The 17,571-nt window shown below is 33.2% G+C and overlaps 1 protein-coding gene across 5 annotated transcripts in view; it reads left to right on the forward strand.

Annotated features, from left to right (window-relative positions):
- Window positions 1–17,322, forward strand: part of LOC139097678 (uncharacterized) — an 87,485-nt gene extending 70,163 nt beyond the window's left edge. For 4 of the 5 annotated variants that reach the window (XM_070649588.1, XM_070649587.1, XM_070649586.1 and 1 more), the window contains exons 9-12: window positions 46–366; window positions 14,873–15,160; window positions 15,372–15,398; window positions 15,477–17,322. In XM_070649588.1, coding sequence (XP_070505689.1) covers window positions 46–366; window positions 14,873–15,160; window positions 15,372–15,398; window positions 15,477–15,646 — 806 coding nt within the window. In that variant the 3' untranslated portion in view covers window positions 15,647–17,322. The remainder of the gene's footprint in view (window positions 1–45; window positions 367–14,872; window positions 15,161–15,371; window positions 15,399–15,476) is intronic. The other variant, XM_070649591.1, reaches the window with a different exon arrangement.
- The last annotated feature ends 249 nt before the right edge of the window (window positions 17,323–17,571 follow it).

Consider the following 17,571-nt stretch of genomic DNA (forward strand, 5'->3'; position numbering starts at 1 on the left):
TTGATGTGTAGACATTAGTTTGAAATGTAATATCCATCTTTACAGCTGCATCACGCGTACAATCACTTGACCGACGAATGATGCGTCGTGATCCAGTAATGATTGAATTTGAGCAAGAACAGCCATGTAAAGCACCAATGTATTGTAATAAGTATGCAGTTGACGATGAAATGGATGAGAAGAGACCTGACCGAAGACAGCAAAGTATGCGAAGTCAATCGATGCCTAGACAAATGCAATCCAGATTTGGTGATCGACTAATGCCGCCACATCAAGGATCATTAAGGAGAGAACATAGTGCACAGCCATTTGATGAAAATGATATAGAAATGCCACCTCGAAAAGGTAGAAAGCAAACCCGTCCAGGTAAGTTTTTCCGTTCCTTTGCTGTTGTTGCTTTTTGTAATATGCTCGAAAAAAAAAAAATACAAAAAAACTTTCAAAGCCAATCGAAAAAGATTTTCTGTTCCTTTCTCGTCCAATTAGTTATTTAAGTTTCCACTTCCAAAAAAATAGAGTCGAGAAAGGACCGAAAAGAATTTTTCAGTAAAAAAAAAAAAACTCTTTAAGGAACATCTCAGAAAATTTTTCGAAAGGACAACACTCAAAAGCCACAGAAGATGATTATAAGGAAATTTCTTTAACGAGCACAGAGAAAAATTTTTTTTAAGGTTCTCATTTTCCTCTTTTCGTCTTCTTATAAACTTTCCCTCAAAAAATACAGCTTGGACTCACCAAAAAAAATCATTTGGAAAGAAAAGTTTCAATAGCTCTTTTGCCGCCTCCAAAGCCATTCCACTTACCACTCGCATTTTGTGCTTTTTTTTTCTTTCTCTTCCTTCATGCTTTCTTTCTCTCTCTTTTTTTTGCATCAGTTGGAACCGAAAAAAAAAGTTTTAATTGCAAATAATTTCTTTTTTTTGTGCTTACTCGCATTTAGCTTGGGAATGTGAATTTAATTTCTTCTTTTTATATGTCTCGTTCAGGCATTTTGGTTGGGAAGAATGAGAATTAAGTGCCGGCGAAATTGAATAGCCAGAAATAATGAAATTGAAAAAGTAGTTGCGATTTTATTGTTGAAAAGTTGGAAGTTTCTTTTTTTCAAGTTGAGTTTAAATATTTGTGAACATTCAGATTGCGAGGAAGTTTTGAGTAGTTGTTAAGTAACAATTTTTTTAATGGATGTTCAGTTGAAGGTAAATGAATGCAGTTTATAACCGAAAATTGAGAATTTTTTGAAAGAGTTTCCATTAATTTGCCTGAGTGGCACAAAGCGAAGAACTGCACTTTTCGGTATAAAAATGGGTCAAAATCCGTCTTTACGGTGCCCTCAGAACTTGGTGTTTTCACCTCAGGATGTCTATGTTCAGTAATTGTACTGAATCTAGCGATTGATTCTGAGATAACATGCAATCCAATCTAGGGATTGAAACCCCAAGTCAGAACAACTTCGTATTTTGTCGTCAAAACGGAGCCGTTGTAATGCTCTAACAAACACCGAGTGTTGTTCGGGATATTTTTTTGAATTCGCAATATTCTTATCAAAACAACTTCTGAGACAACTGCTTCATGTGTTTCAAATGTGTTCCTATGTGTAGCACTGGATTGCGAGAAGTTTTGAGCAGTTGTTAATGTTAGATGCATATGATCAGGGTTGTTGCAACATATTCTGTTTTACAGAATGTGTACACATATGTCACATATTTCATGTGTGCACAGGGAAAAATATGTGGATATGTGTGGATATATGTGTATATCCACACATTTTTACTTGTGACAAATTTTCAAAACACACTAGATTCTGCTTTTAACAACCCTGCATATGATCATCAGAGCTCGAAGTCGATTTGGATTTTAAATGGAGTCGAGTTGACTTAAGTCGGTTTTTTCATATAAAATCCGAGTCGACGTCGAGATCTGGAATCCATTAAGAATATCTAAGCCGATATTTAGTTAAAACTTGAAGAATTGCATCCATTTGAGAGAGTATCCCATATTTTTTTGATTAACGTGATATTTCTGACAGTTCAATTACTTCTTATCTCAAAACATCGACTATTGACCCTCCAGTCATCCTCCTCCGCCCTTCAGATAGTAAGGTGAATTCAAAGTCAACTCGAATTTTCTATGAAGTCGAATTGACTTGAATCGACTTTTCAACACAAAATCCAAGTTGACTTCAAACTCTTTTAATACGTAAAAGATGCATATGATCATAAGTAACACCATAAAACTCAAGCTATAGAATATTCCAATGCAAAAGCTTCCAATTTTTCAAACAACCATGCAAAAGTTCCACCAGCTTGCATAATTTTCACACCATATAAAAGCAAGAGAAAGAATAAAAAAGAAACTTTAAGCACAAGAATCTTCAGCAACAAAGATTGTTTTAACTTTTTTACAAAAAAAAGGGAACAAAAGGAACAAGTGCAAGCATAAAAAGAAGAAGAACGTACAAAGTTTATTACTCATTTTATCATATTTCTGTCATGCGAGTAGGAAGAACCCTTTCATTAATGTCCATATTGAAACTTACTTTGTCTTGATCCTTTCTCCGGCAAAAATGACGAACGATGAAAATGAGAATTGTTGAATTTTATTCAAAATTATACCGGGTGTTGCTCATACACATATCCTTATATGATGTACATATATAATATGTTTATGTAAAATGATTATCATAAAATAAGAGAAACAGAGAGAGAGAAAAATATCACAAAAAAGGGTCAGTAGCATGAAAATGAGAAAAAAAGGATTAAAATTAAAACATCTCATCTGGATCTGATGTAGAAAATTAAATAAATTTTTTTTTTCGTATATCCATTTTTTCTGTATCATTTGGTGTATAGTTTTAGTAAATTTTAATGTTTATTTAGTGGTTTTTTGGATGTTGAATGTTGGAAAATTGTTCTATATATCCCATCGCTATATGTTGACCTATCTATCTACATGTAAATGTTGTACATATTATAAAAAATGAAAGTATTATTTTTGGCAGGCGATAACACTTTGAAAAGGTTCTGGATGGTCGCAAAATTATAAATTTCCATTTTTTTGGCATAAAGTTAGACTTTTAATTGAAATCAATCCCTGAACCTGAATAGCACAAATTGGTTAACTAATCAAAATCTAGTCCTTAGCCGGAATGACTCTGACTTGATGTCGGATTCGATATAAATTCGGCTTCAAGCTAGAATCTCGTTTAGTGCCGGATTTTAGATCGATTAACCATCTTGTGCTGTTTGGGATCAACATACTCGATCAAAAGCCCCACTTTTAGTCGGCTCGACATCAGTCGACATCAACTTCTGTTTCCCAACCCATTATGTAAAATCCACAACCTTTCCAAAGTGTTAATGCCTCAAAAATTCTACCCCAAAACACACAAAAAAAAAGAATCTATTTTCTCTTCATCCGTACTAAGAAACTAAGTATTTAAATGTTTCAAAAAATTTTCATATTTGCTATCTCATATACTGTAGCTGAGCAGGAAAAGAATAACATTTAGACACACATACAAACGTGCAGATATGAATATTATGTAGTAAAATATTGTGCTTTTTTTATTGTATTCAATTTCAACCATACAGTGGCATCAATATCATTTGCATATATACACATGATACGTGTTTAGTATAATCATGATGAAGAGTCATGTGCTTTTTGCCTTCGTTTTTACAACCCACCGACAGTCTTTGATAGAAATCGACTGAGGGAAGGAGAGAGGTTCCCGAGGAACTCATTCTCCTCATTTAAGGATATACTCTGGAGTTTGGGGTTTAACAGGAATATTATTGTAAATTTTGCACTCGATGATATCTTCAGGTCTTCATTATTTTGAACATTATATGAGATTTTGCAGCATATTAGCTATCCTAGCACCTTGGAAGACTTGGTACACCCGGTTGAAGCATAAGACGCTAATTTATGATTTTGTGTACCTTGTCACATGTTAAGAAAGTCACGGTGGTTATCAAAATGATCGAAAATAATCCAAATTGATTAAAATGTGACTAATCAGTCGCAGATCCTTGCTTACCAGAGTTAAAACTACCCCAACAGACTCCTTTCCAAATAAATATTCAATTAATCCTAAAAATTGTATGTACATCTCGGGAATTCCACGTACATTTATATTCTATAATCCTCATACATACCCCCATACCGAATATCATGTTCATCTTCTCATCTATTCATCCTCAATGCCCAATAACATTTTCGAAAATGGAAAATTTTATCGCTTTTAGTTTTGGGAATTTTTTTATTCTATTTCAATTTTTTTTTCTTCCTTTCCGCATGCTTTTAAGGATATTGACGAGATGCTTTGGGCACGGAGATTTTTTTCTGTGGAAAACTATTCAGGACATGATTTTTCATTCTAAAAATTGTTTTTTCTATTTCCACTCTCTCGATATTTTATTTCTATCGACCTTTCATATTTCTTGTTACTGTGCTGTGCTGCCTTCGCTTTTTATTTGAATTGATATTACTGTTGAAAAATTGGAGCAAGGAATGTGAACATCTGCTAGTTTTTGAGGTATTTTGATTCAAATATTTGAAGTTATTTTACTAAAAAATTGGAAGTTTTGATACAACAAAGATAGTCGAATGAATGCCTGGATAAACATAGTTTACATCATTTTTTGGCTACTTTTTGAAGATTCTAAATATGCATGCACAAATCCAATGCATTTCATCCTGAATTAAATTCAATTGAATCCCAGACCTTGTTTAAAAAATTGCTGAAAACATCAAAAGCCAAAAAAGAGGAATCTACAAAAAAAAGATATTTTTTTCAATTTATGAGAACATCAAAGGTCTGTCTATGTACACAGCATATCCATGACGGCAACAGTCTAACTAACTTTGCCACACAGTGAAGCAATTTTCATTGCTTTTGACTAAAAGTTCACATTTTGCCTTCCATTCGAGGAATGTTTATGAAAATGCCATAAATTACTCTGCCATATTTTCTCTCGTTTAAAAATTATGCTTCAAGATAAGAGTCATCAAGAATGTGCGCGAGTGAGACACTTAATTAAAATTCATGCTGCTTCTTGAAAATTATTATTATTCAGATATTTATTGTTTTTGATTTTTGTGAGCTGGTGTTTTTGGAAGATGCGGAACAAAGAACATCTTTCATTATTTGTAGAACACTTAGTTAATTGTACTATGCATTTATATTGAGTGCTGATAATTGTACTATGCATTTATATTGAGTGCTGATTATTATATTCACTCCTATTTCACATGTGAATGTATTGAATTTGTTCAGATTGGGAAACCAGTTTTTCGGATTTTCCAGCCAAACGAAGCAAAATGGCAAATTATGTCCTATCTCAAAAAGTTTGTGCCTGGTTTTCAATTGAAATTATCCGTATACAGGCAAAAAGCATGATTTCATGGTTCAGAAAGGCCATTATGGTTCTTAAAAGCGGTCTCTTTACCTGTTAGGGTGACCATCTACATGTGCTTTCCGGGAATTGCCAATTTTTGACATTTATTAAGTTCCTTCTGATACAAAGTTCTTTTGATGAAATGTCTGTTTTTTAATAATTCGACGAATTGTCTAAGTCCATATTTACATACTTACATCGCCGACCTTACAGACTAATTGTAATTCATAGACATAATGCTGTCTCTATCAACAGTCATTTTCTGAGAATTCTCTGAAAGCTTTCATGTTCTTTTGCAATTTACAGAATCAGACTGCTAAGTACTTAGTCGAAATTCGACTGACGTCTTTACGTCTTGACAACTTCATGATAATTTCTCATCATTTAACGGTCATTAACATCGTTAGGACATCATGATGAAATATATCTTAAAGGTCATCGTCATGATGTGTTGCTGAGATATAGAAGAATTGCTATATTGGTAAATCCAAGTGAATGTAAATGATATGAACAGGCCATTCACTTATTACAGTCAATATTTGAGGATTAACGTTAAGGAAGTTCAAATTCTATATTATTCTTCTAATGTAGGGCTTGAAGTCGACTTGGATTTTGCAGGGTTTTGTATGAAAAATTCGCTTCAAGTCGACTCGACTTCATACAAAATTCAAGTTGACTTCGAGCTTTATGTGCAAGTTGATTCGGGAAATAATCGGTTATAATCCATAGCCTGATTGTGGGGCACCCTTCAAGCTTCGGCTTCTCAGTTCAATAAAAGTAGAATCCTGACAAAAGACAGTCACAATATTTTAAATTATATTCCTAAATGAATTTTCATCAAGTTTTCCCAAAATCACATTCCTCAAAAATTATAAAGTCAAGCTTAAACATTCATTTAGGAATTTAAAATTCAAATCAGAAACTTTTCGACACAATTTTTCCTTATAAAAACTTCGACACAATGTGCAAGCTGCATCTAGAACAACTAAAGCTCAAAATCATTGCAACCCACAAAAACCAACGAAATTTTTCCTCAGAAAGAAAAGAGTGTGAAATGACAAGATGCTAATTAGGTTGCGAAACATGAGAACTTCATTGTGATTCTATTTTGATTGTGGTAGCGATGACAACATGCAAAAAAAGTTTCCCAGCTTTTTTTTCCAAACATTTTTTTTTTCTTGCATATAATTTCCTGCATTCTTTATATTGTCCTTTTGGTAAGAAGCACACGATATCGCATCACATTAACAAAAGTGAAATGAAGGAAGCAAGAAGTCAGAGGAAGTAGGAAAAGGAGTCATAATATTATGATGTTGATGAAAATGGAGGGGAAAGAAAAAAAAAACATGCAGCGATGAGATTGAATGACATGAAAATACTTGTGCGAAACTTCCTTATCATTATGCACTATTTTTTATTTTAATATGAACGAGAATTCAAGAGTTAAAATAATACAGTTGCTTACAAACGAGCAAAGAGGAGGAAAAATAGCATGAAAATTATGATGATAAGCAAATAAGAAAGCAGGAATGGAAAGCAAAATTAACATGAAGAGGGAAAAACATTGAAAATTTTTAATGGCGAAAGGGGAATGATGGTGAGATGGAGAGAGAGAGCATCTTCTTGACAAAGTTTAGGTGAAGAAATGTCGTTTGAAAGGAACTTGAGTTTGGTGGTCTTTAAGCGCTTTTTTATTGCCACTTAATTGAAGCTGATCAAGGGCTGCGATAAGGCGCTTTACAACTAATGATTGTTTAACGAGTTAGGGTGCGCTAGACCACTGCAATCAGTAGACCTACAGCTTATAGTGGGATCTGAACCACTCCTTTGATCACGATATTATCAGCTTATTGCTTGTAGCCTTCAAAGGGAGGCTGTGACCATAATTAGGTACCGAAGGACGAAACCATTCCGCTACCATCCCACCTCTACTATCGTGAAAATCCTAACAAATTGAAGATTTTTTTGTGAAAATTGTGGGATTTGGACTCCTTCCTGAATACACTTCTGCAGAGACATTCATAGTGTAGTACCATACTGAGTGTATTACACCCGAATGAAGAATGATTTGTCAGGACTCCATTAAATGTCCATGACGGATCGTTGAAGGAGTTGTGACAAATTTCCATCTGATCCGTTAAGATCCTCAACTCTAAAAAGCGAACGACCCATTTGAACGCTTGGTTTCATAAAAAGCAGATCCTTTGAATGATCAAAATCCCTAGCTGTAATGAAATGAGTGCGAATAGTTTGAAAGTTTGAGATGGACAGGCAACTTATCCAGTTTAGGATCAGATATTCCAATGCTGGGTATCCTGAGTACCGTCAATTTTTTTTTAAAAAAATGTAGTGCATCGTATGCCATTTGCCGTTTAGATGAGGGGTTGTATTCAAGTTGTGCCCCGAAAAATAAAAGGTTGCCCACCACTCAGCTATTCGAACAAAATTTCTCTAAATTTTTGCATTCGATGCAAGAAATATCAAACTCCAGCTCTTTTTGGATTAAAGCACCAAAATTTGACAATTCTTCCAATTATCTTCTACTCAGACTATTCAGTGAGACACAAAACCAGTCAGACAAAAAATCCCAAAAGAGTTCTTATCACCTCAAATTGTTCATCAAAAAGAATTTATAGGAAAATTTATTTCTTGACTCGTACAGCAAATGTAAAATGAGCTACTCAGTTACTTTACAAACTTTTTAACTTACTTAAATATTCATTATTATCTTAAATGCAGGAAGAAGAAGAAGAAGAAGAAAACTTTTCTTTTGCTTGTTTGAGAAAAAAAAAGCAAAAATTCTTTTCAAATTATTAACACAATTCATTTGGATTCTTTTTGTTCTTTGCGCTCCTCATCTCCTCCTTTTTATTTCTCTTTTGTGATACAAAATAAAGTTTTCTTTTGTGAGAAATTTTTTTCGCAGAGAATCTTTTTTTTTTGTTCTTCTTCCGTTCCTGAATTATTAATTTTTATTCTTTAAAAAAAGCCTTTGAATGACGAAAGAATTTAAAGGACGATGGGGAATAAAATTTTAATGAAGATTTTATGTCTGAGATTAGGAGGGGTCAATATGAGTGCAGATTGCAATTTATATAGTTAAATAAACAATTTTAGGTTTATTAAAAGATTATAATGTCGATAGCAATCTACGAATCATTAGCATAATAACAGTTTTATAATGCCATTAACTCAAACGGATTGGTCGTATGTTGTCTTGCCAATCGGGAATAGCATTATTATTCCTAAACTGGCAGATTTACCCAGAGTTGCAAAACAGGCACCTGTCACAGGCAAAAACCATAAAATTTCTTGATAATTTGTATGGTTTTGTTAGAAAAACCGTTCAAATTGTTAAGAAATTTTGCAGTTTTTGCCTGTGACAGGTGCCTGTTTTGCAACTCTGGATTTACCTTTGAATGACTTCATATCACATATTCAATTTAATTTCCTACATTACACATTCACAATTTTCTGGTCCCTTCAAATTTTCGGGATTTTTTCATGTCTTTCATCTTTTATCAAAATTCTTTAATTTTCTAGAATTTTTTGAGGCAAAAGACTCAACTCTCAATTCTGACTAACGTATCCTCCAAGCGACAATAATAAAGAAATCTCCACAGTGGAGCGATTAAGCGGAGTTAAGGCTTTGCTATAAGAGACCCATGAGTCACACTTGATCTTTACGGCTAGCGAAGTATCTAAGTAAGGTCCCGCCAAATTTGATACCAAACTAAATTTGTAAACATGTGAAGATCAAATGCTAGTCTTATAGCGGCTACTATTTGTGTCACTCGAGCGCTATGCATTCTGATGATGTTTTACTATTATTATGACTCTAGCGACTACGTTATACAACTCGACGATCAAACTTAATTTTAGAAATTCTAATTAAGTTCGTTCTTTGGAAATCATTTAGTATGTATGTAGGTCATAGTAGTTTCTATTTCCATACAAGTTTAAATTAATTTAAAGGAATTCCCATTTAAGCTCAAAATTGACATTTTGAATGAAAATTACATATTGCTATGAATATAATTTGAGATATCCAATAGCTATTTTTGGTCACATTATTTCAAGAACCAATCCTCATTAGTTCAATTGTCATTCAAATAAACTACAATACAAAATAACCAAAATTTACTCAAATTTTCCACCATAACCAGGTTGTCTTCATTATTCTAAAAATTCATTCAGTCTAACGTACGTGACTAATTTGAGTACAAGTGATTTATTATTGAAATTGAAAATATTTTCACAAACAATGTTGAATTTATAAAATAGGTCATGACGTGTAGTCTTGTATACATTTATGCCATAATAAATATTTCAAAAAAAAAGTAGCAAATTTATCCTCATTTACTGACACCAGAGTTGCTAAACAGGTGTCTGTGACAGGCCAAAACTGTACAAATTATTGATAATTTGTGAGGTTTTGTAAGAAAAACCATTCTTGATAATTTATATGGTTTTTCTTTCAAAACCTCACAAATTATCAAGAATTTGTATGGTTTTTGCCTGTCACAGGTCCCTGTTTTCCAACTCTGACTGACAAAAGTAAAAATTCATCAACACAAGAAAAAAATTCCGCAATTTCTTATTCTTCTTCTCATTTCCCACCTCACATATAATTATGTTATGAAATCATAAAGTAATTTGATTATGCTACACAAAATTTTCTTTTGTGGCTTGAAATGAGAACGACGTAAAGGAGTGGAAAGGAACTTTTTTAAAAAGGAGGTAAAAATTATCATTCATTCCTGGATATGATGATATTCAGCGCGCATATATGAATAAATTTTTTATGAGATTTTAAATGAACGAAGGAACTTCATATTATGTTACAACATAAATTTTCTTATATAACATTCAAAAAAAAAGTAAGAAATATATCATTCCACATGCCTTCTTATTCGACTCCATCATGGGAAAGTAAAATTACGCATCAAATGATGCTCTTCATTTTAATATAAAACTTTTTTTTTAAGCGAGAATGCTCACATGTCGGAAGTGGAAATGATGACAATGACAGTTATTAGTGTCATTTGTGTGTTGAGTGAATATTCTCATCATTTCGACTTCTTTTTTACCTCCTCTCATCTCGTGAGAATTTCCCTTTTCATTGCGACGAAATTTTAGCACATAAATTTCTATTAAGCATGGAAATTTCAGGTATACTTTCACTCTTAATCATATCAAATGCAGGAGTTTTTGTATATTCTGCTAGATATTTAGATGCTTTTTACACCAAACTTGCTTTTGAGAGACCGTTTTTACAATTTTACATCCATTAGGATAGTGTAGCATGATGTTGTTTTTCCAGTCTCCTTTCAACAATACCTGAGCATCACAAAATAGGAGAATGAGCCATATGAAGTTTATGCTTTCTCGTTCTATCGGAATCGGGATCGGGAAGCTACCACTGAAGCTTTCCCGAAAATTTATCAGGACCGGGATTTCGAGAAAGCTTCATTGAAGTCCTTACAGATTCCGAAATGACTGTATACCTCTTGTAGCTTCTGAGTTGCTGCCAAAAAGTACCTTGAGACCCACTGAGTAGGAATCCGAAAAACATGCGATATAAATTGCATATTTTGGATAAGAATATGTTAAAATTGTAGAATTCATCCAAAATTACTAGACATACTGACAAAAACTGCAAACCTATCGTTTTAGACGAATTATAAGGTCCAGCAGAAAACTGCAGGCTTGCGCATGAAAATTGTAGAAAAAACAAGCCTGCGGCTCTCAACAGAGTCCTTTAAAAATCCCATATAAATCCCACTGTCGTGACAAGCTGTTTTTTGGAGTCAGTCGAGTAGACGGACACCTACTAAATCGGGTGCTACTTGGCAATCACCTAATTTTTAAGAGACGGTTCAACATGACTAAAAATTCAATTAACTTGCGGGTTTGGCTAGTAATCGGGGAAAATTCAATGGTTTCGTAAACGCCCATCACTTCATAGAGGAGTAATTGGACATCACCTCCACTGTTGCCATCTAAAAGCATTCTTCGTATTTTAACAAATTAAGCGGCTACTTAAAACGCGGATCTTTTCATAGTTTTTGGAAAACATTTATGCGGATAGTGAACAAAATGCTTAATGCTCTACTGCATTTTAATCCTTTTTACAGGTTCATCGTTGCTTAATTTACAATTCATCATTTGAGCACCTGAATTGTTCATCTGAATGCTTTCCATAAAAATTCCATCCCTGTTGAATTGAAAATATATATAGTTGGATACATAAATATACTCCAACTACACCGCAAACTGAAAATCTCATTTAGTTAAAATTTATTAATTTTTATTTTTAATCTACGAAAACGAGTTAAGCTTGAAATAGCTTTTTACGACGAAAGTCACAAAATCCAAACTCAACTCAGTGCTACATTATTCCATCATATTACTCATATGATTAAAAAGGCACAAAATTAATGCTATAACACGGGAAATTACTTTCGCACAACATTATTCAGTCTCATAATTGTAATATTTCACATCTTTACTCTTTCGCTAAATGAGTGCTGTGCAAAATAAAATTAAACATTTTTTTTTTCGTACTCGCTTTTTTCGCAATGTGTAGTGTAATAAATTGACTTGGATGTACGTTATATATATCTGTATTACATAGAACTTTTATGTAGAATGAGATGAGATAGAAAATTGTATGAAAATTGAGAATTTCCATTCTCTTTTTTTGTGTGTTTTACCGCCCGAAAAATAAACTGAATCCATAAAATGTAAAAAAAAGGAATCAAAAAAAAAATTGAAAAACTGTGAAAAAAGGAGGGGGAAAATGAAAAGAAAAATCTGAAATCAATTATTTTAAATTATGACATTCGTTATCGTTTTGCTCGGTAGTAGAAATCGTATCCTTGGGTTGATTACTTTTGATTCATCTTCATGGGAATGAAGTGTGGATGGTGGGGGAGAAAAAATAATTGAAAATGAACATGAGAAGTCAATGGAGTTGAAAAGAAATCATTTTTGAAATGTAAAGTTATTAGTTGGTGCGGAAATAGATTGGAAAGAACAAAGAAGATCAATTTGAAGTGGATGCTGTGGATGCTGAGGGGAAATGGTTGATGATGATTGATAATTTATTAATTAACTGTAGGATTCAAGGATTTTAGGGGGTGTCTGTTAATGGAGTACATCAAAAATAGAGCATTTGATTCTCAGCATCCAGAAGCGCAGCCATCCTTCATCCCTCCCTCTAGATACTTCCCTGTTACCAACTCTTAACCTTAGTTGCCCAATTCTCAATTTAAAATTATCACACAACTCTAACCTTACCATCATACTTACTTCGTTGGGCATACAGATCAATTGTGATCCATGGCCTCTCTCAGATGGCATTTGAAGCTGACTTTCGCCATTCAATTTGCCAATCTAAAGACAAAACTGTTTCCATTACTAACATTGATCCAATTCTAATCAGCTACCCGCCACATTCCCAATTTTACGACTTAACGATCATCAAATCGATGAATAATGTCCAATCACATAATACCAATCACTTCCCTTAAGTATCCCCCAAGCTTAACCGATTTAAAATCACCATTTGATTTCCTCGTGGTCCCAACAAATACCAACAATACATCTCCATAGATATCAAAGTTAAATCCATTGTAAAACGGTAACGATTGTCATAAAAATCAAAGTTTATGCATCCATGAGAATGCAAAAAAAGAAAGAAAAGGAAATTCGAGGAAATGCAGATTGCAAATAAAATAAAATGAAAGAAATTTCCTTTCGAATGAAACATTGAAAATTGAATGAATATTTTTTTCCCATGATTTTTTATTTTTTTATCTGTGTCTCAATATCTCCCAGCAACCACCAACAAAAAAAAAACCTAAGTTGAAATGATTTTTTTTCCTACTTCAATCTTTCGGAATGCGATGAAATCCATTGACATGGAAAAAGTAATTTTCATTTTTTTTTTTGTGAATCTTTATGTAATAACAATTTTCCCTGCAACATTTTTTTTTACTTCTTATTCTATCTTTCTGTCTATATACACATATCTCTTTACATACATAATATTGATACTGCATTTCATTGCATCACATGCCATCCTACAATGCCAGAACAATCTATTTATATCCATGGAGAAAAATTTAAAGGAGGATTTTTTTTTGGATGTCAAAAAGGAGTCAATTTATTTCCCGAGTGGAACAGGCTGCGATTAGTCGACTGTAAGTCTGGGTGTGTATTTGATATTTGTTGGTAAGTTCTTCAAATATTCTAGATTTACGGTCGACTGATTGTAGCTTGTTTCTACTCGGATATTCTTAATAGACATAGCCAGAGAGGGCAAAAATACATTAGTATGGCAAGTTAATGTATAGTTAGTGACTAGTTCCAACGGCTTCTTATTCTCTCGGGTAGAGAATGCTTGGTAAAAGTACCTAAAAGCGTTCTCTGTGTCTATTAGGGCTTGTTTTTTATTAATTTACCCTGACAGACAATGAGTATACTCACCACAGAATAAGAGTGTTCATGAGTGTTTCTAATCAAAATAATTGATCATGCTCCATGTCTTTTCGGGAAAGTTATGGTTTGGTCTAGCAATCAAAAGTGTTTGAAATTGTACAATCGCAAGCCCAATCGGGACAAAATGAAATGATATCATCACGACTTAGTGGAGGCGTTCTAAGTACCAAATGGCAGCATACTGAAAGCTATTAAATTTGCTGATTGACTAGCATTTGGTTCTAAAAATCATGCTCCCTCGTCACAATGGTGACATAATTTCAATATGTACTGATCAGAAAGCAATGATCTGCTCTAGCAGGCATAGAGTGTGTTCTCGAGAGCAGGGTTAACTGAGAGTAACGATCACGAGCATGCTCATCTAATATATTTCAGGTGAGCGCGCTCTCAAACGAATAATATCTAATTGTTAGGATTGCCTACTGGAAATCAAGCCAAAGTCCTCCTAAAATAGTAAATTAGAGCCTGGTAGATTGTTGCATGTCTGCAAACTTCTTGTCAGCGCATTACTTAAAGATTTCCCTTCATTTGGCTTGATTACCCAGATTCTACTCTTCATCGACACTTCATACACTAAAATTGGTGTCTAGCTCCAAATTGGCCACTTTATGACTGAAAATAAAATCCCACAAAATTACTTCTCCACGGACATTCCATTCTATACTCTTTTTTGGGTTGGTGACAAACTTTTTTATTATATACATTTCTTTATTTCTTGTGCTACCCCTTTTTGGATGTGAGAAATAAAATTACTGAGTTCTTCTTTCATTTTTCCAATTCCTTTCCCCTTTCTTTTTTTTTTTGTTAAATGCTGCCATTCAAAGTATCAAAATGATCTCTTGAATGGTTAATAAAAAAAATTCCTCAAATAATTTTCATCAGTTCCATTATTGGATATTATAAAGTCATTTATTTTATCTTTTTTTTCTCTTCCCATTTTTTACAATTTTCTATCTAATAATAATAAGCAGTTCAAGCGCCATCACCACGAATAATGTCACCCATGGGCTTTGCTGTACATCGTCAAGCGCGCCACATAGCATCGGTAATGGATGAAAACTCAATGTATGGTGAAGATTGGGACTATTATGGTGAGGATGCACCGCCAATGTCATACATTAAACCAGTTCCAATTTGGCTTTGTGTATTTCTTGTCGTCGGTTACATTCTTGGTGGTGCATTTCTATTTCGAAAATGGGAGGGATGGGATTTACTCGATGCCGCTTATTTCTGCTTCATTACCCTTACAACAATTGGTGAGTTTTACGCTGATTTTTTTTCTTTTTTTGCCAATTTATTTTTATCACCAAAAAAAAAATTAAATCTCATAAGACGATGGAAACGATGAAAACTTTATCATTCTTATGATGCATTACGATTGTAAATTGAAAAAGTTTATCATTTCATTGAAATTATTTCTTAAATCTCATTTTTCATTCTCATTTCTTCTTCTTATACATTTGATAGGATTTGGAGATTTTGTACCAGCGCAAGGTAAGCTTATCATCAACGTTGTCATCATCACCACATTAAAAAACTATCTTATCCTTTTTCATTTCAATAACTATTTAGGTGCAAAAGCGAATCCAGAAATATCTATAGCTTTATGTTCTGTTTATCTACTGTTTGGCATCGCTCTACTTGCTATGAGCTTTAATTTGGTGCAAGAAGAAGTTATTGCGAAGGTTAAGAGTGTCGCAAGACGACTTGGCATCATCAAAGATGACGAGGAGCAGGATTAACGTTTTTTTTTTTGTTTGTGGACATTAGGATAATATCGTCGTCAAATTTTTTTTTCCACCGCGATTATGAGTTGATTATTTTTTAGTTTGTACTTCTTAGAGTAGACAAATGGCTCGAACGAATAGATGAGGTTGAGTTTTGGACAGTTTGATGAGTTTTTAAATTTCTTCAAATTTTGAGAGTTTAAAACTTTTATGCCTGAGTCTTTTTATCAAATATATGAAGAACCTTAAGGTATTCTAGAACATCATGCTCTCTTTGAACGACAAACATCCTTTCAGTAGATTTAAACCTTATAGAAATCCGAGTAGAACTCACTGCAATTAGTCAACTGTACGTCCAGGTTTAAACTTGACATTTCATCGCAAGTCCCTTAAATGATAAGCTTGTAGCTAGACTTACAGTCGACTAAATGCATCCTGATCCTCCCCAAAAAAGCATCCTTTAAATTTTCCGTCCATTTATAAAATCTTAATCCTTACAAAAAGATTATATATTAAAAACATTTGTGGGTATAATCTCTATAGACAGAACAATGTCTGGCCTTAGAATAATAAGGTCTCGTGGTTCCTAAAAGATGAAAAGACACTGCAATCTGCTATATCACCCAATATTCTTGATAAATCAAACAATGTTAGTAAAGAGAGGAACCTTAGTGGAAGTATATGTATCATAGTTGAGAATATACTAACTTATTTCCTTGACTGGGTCGTACGAGGGCCCATCGCCGCGCGTAGGGAATGTCTGAAGACATCTCTATCCTTCGAAACCTTAGAATATACCTCATTCAAAACCCCGAATAGCACAAATCGGTGAATCGATCCCAAATCTAGCTTTAACTTGGCATAATTCTGGCATGATCCCAAATTCAAGACTAAACCGAACTCGACACTAAGTCAGAGTCATTATGGCATGATCCCGGATCTGAACCGAACTTAACACCAAATCAAAGTCATTACTTCATGGTCTCTGATTTAAACCGAACTCAGCACCAAGTCAGAGTCACTATGACATAGTCTCGAATTTAAACCTACTTAACCCGGGACCAAGTCAGAATCACGCTGGTCTTTGGTCGGATTTTTGATTGATAAGTCAATTTGTGCTATTCAGGAATTCAAGAATACTCTTTGATGCATATTAAGAATCCAACGGTAGAATATACTCTAATAAATTTGAAAAATAAGATAAAGTCACCAAACTACCTTAATCTTGACCATCATCATCGTTCCAAACAAATCTCAAGAAAGTCTTTAGTCTTAAAGTGTCTGAATATGTTTTATTTTTTTTCATCTCACTTCGCATTTGCCATTAAGAAGCTACTTAAGAAATTTATGATTATAACCAGAAGGAGCGCTCATACAAAAAAAAATTTCACTTCCTTATTACTTTTCTTCGTTTCATTTTTATGAGATTTATGTTTTTCCATCTTTATCCACTAAGTGTGTGAAAAAAAAAATTTATATATAAAATATTTGTTTCCATCCATGTGCTAAAAATTGCTTTCTTTTTCATATCATATCATTATTATTTGAGAAGTTTATCATGAACATGTGGTATCTCCACATATTACATTACTATCCTCTTAATATGACATAATAATGCGACCATATATTATTTATTGAATAATAATTTTCTATTAAATCCATTCATTATTGCTTTTATTACAATAAAAGATTGAAGATTTTTTTTATACTTACTAGCATCATCTCGTTAAATGAAGAAGGAATTCAATATATATATATATCATATAATTATTATTGATTTATACATTATGATGATGAAATATGTTAAGAAGAAGCACTTAATAAAAAATGAGAAATTTTTGAAAGGTAATAAAAATCTCTTCTGTTTATTTTAATTCCAGATTTATTTTCCCATGGAGATGAAAGAAGTAAAAAGTTTTGAAAAATATTTCAAGGTGGAA

The sequence above is a fragment of the Chironomus tepperi genome, unplaced genomic scaffold, assembly GCF_022539635.2.
Source record: "Chironomus tepperi strain 1889 unplaced genomic scaffold, CSIRO-AGI_Ctep_v1 contig_427, whole genome shotgun sequence".
In the NCBI taxonomy this organism is placed as follows: domain Eukaryota; kingdom Metazoa; phylum Arthropoda; class Insecta; order Diptera; family Chironomidae; genus Chironomus; species Chironomus tepperi.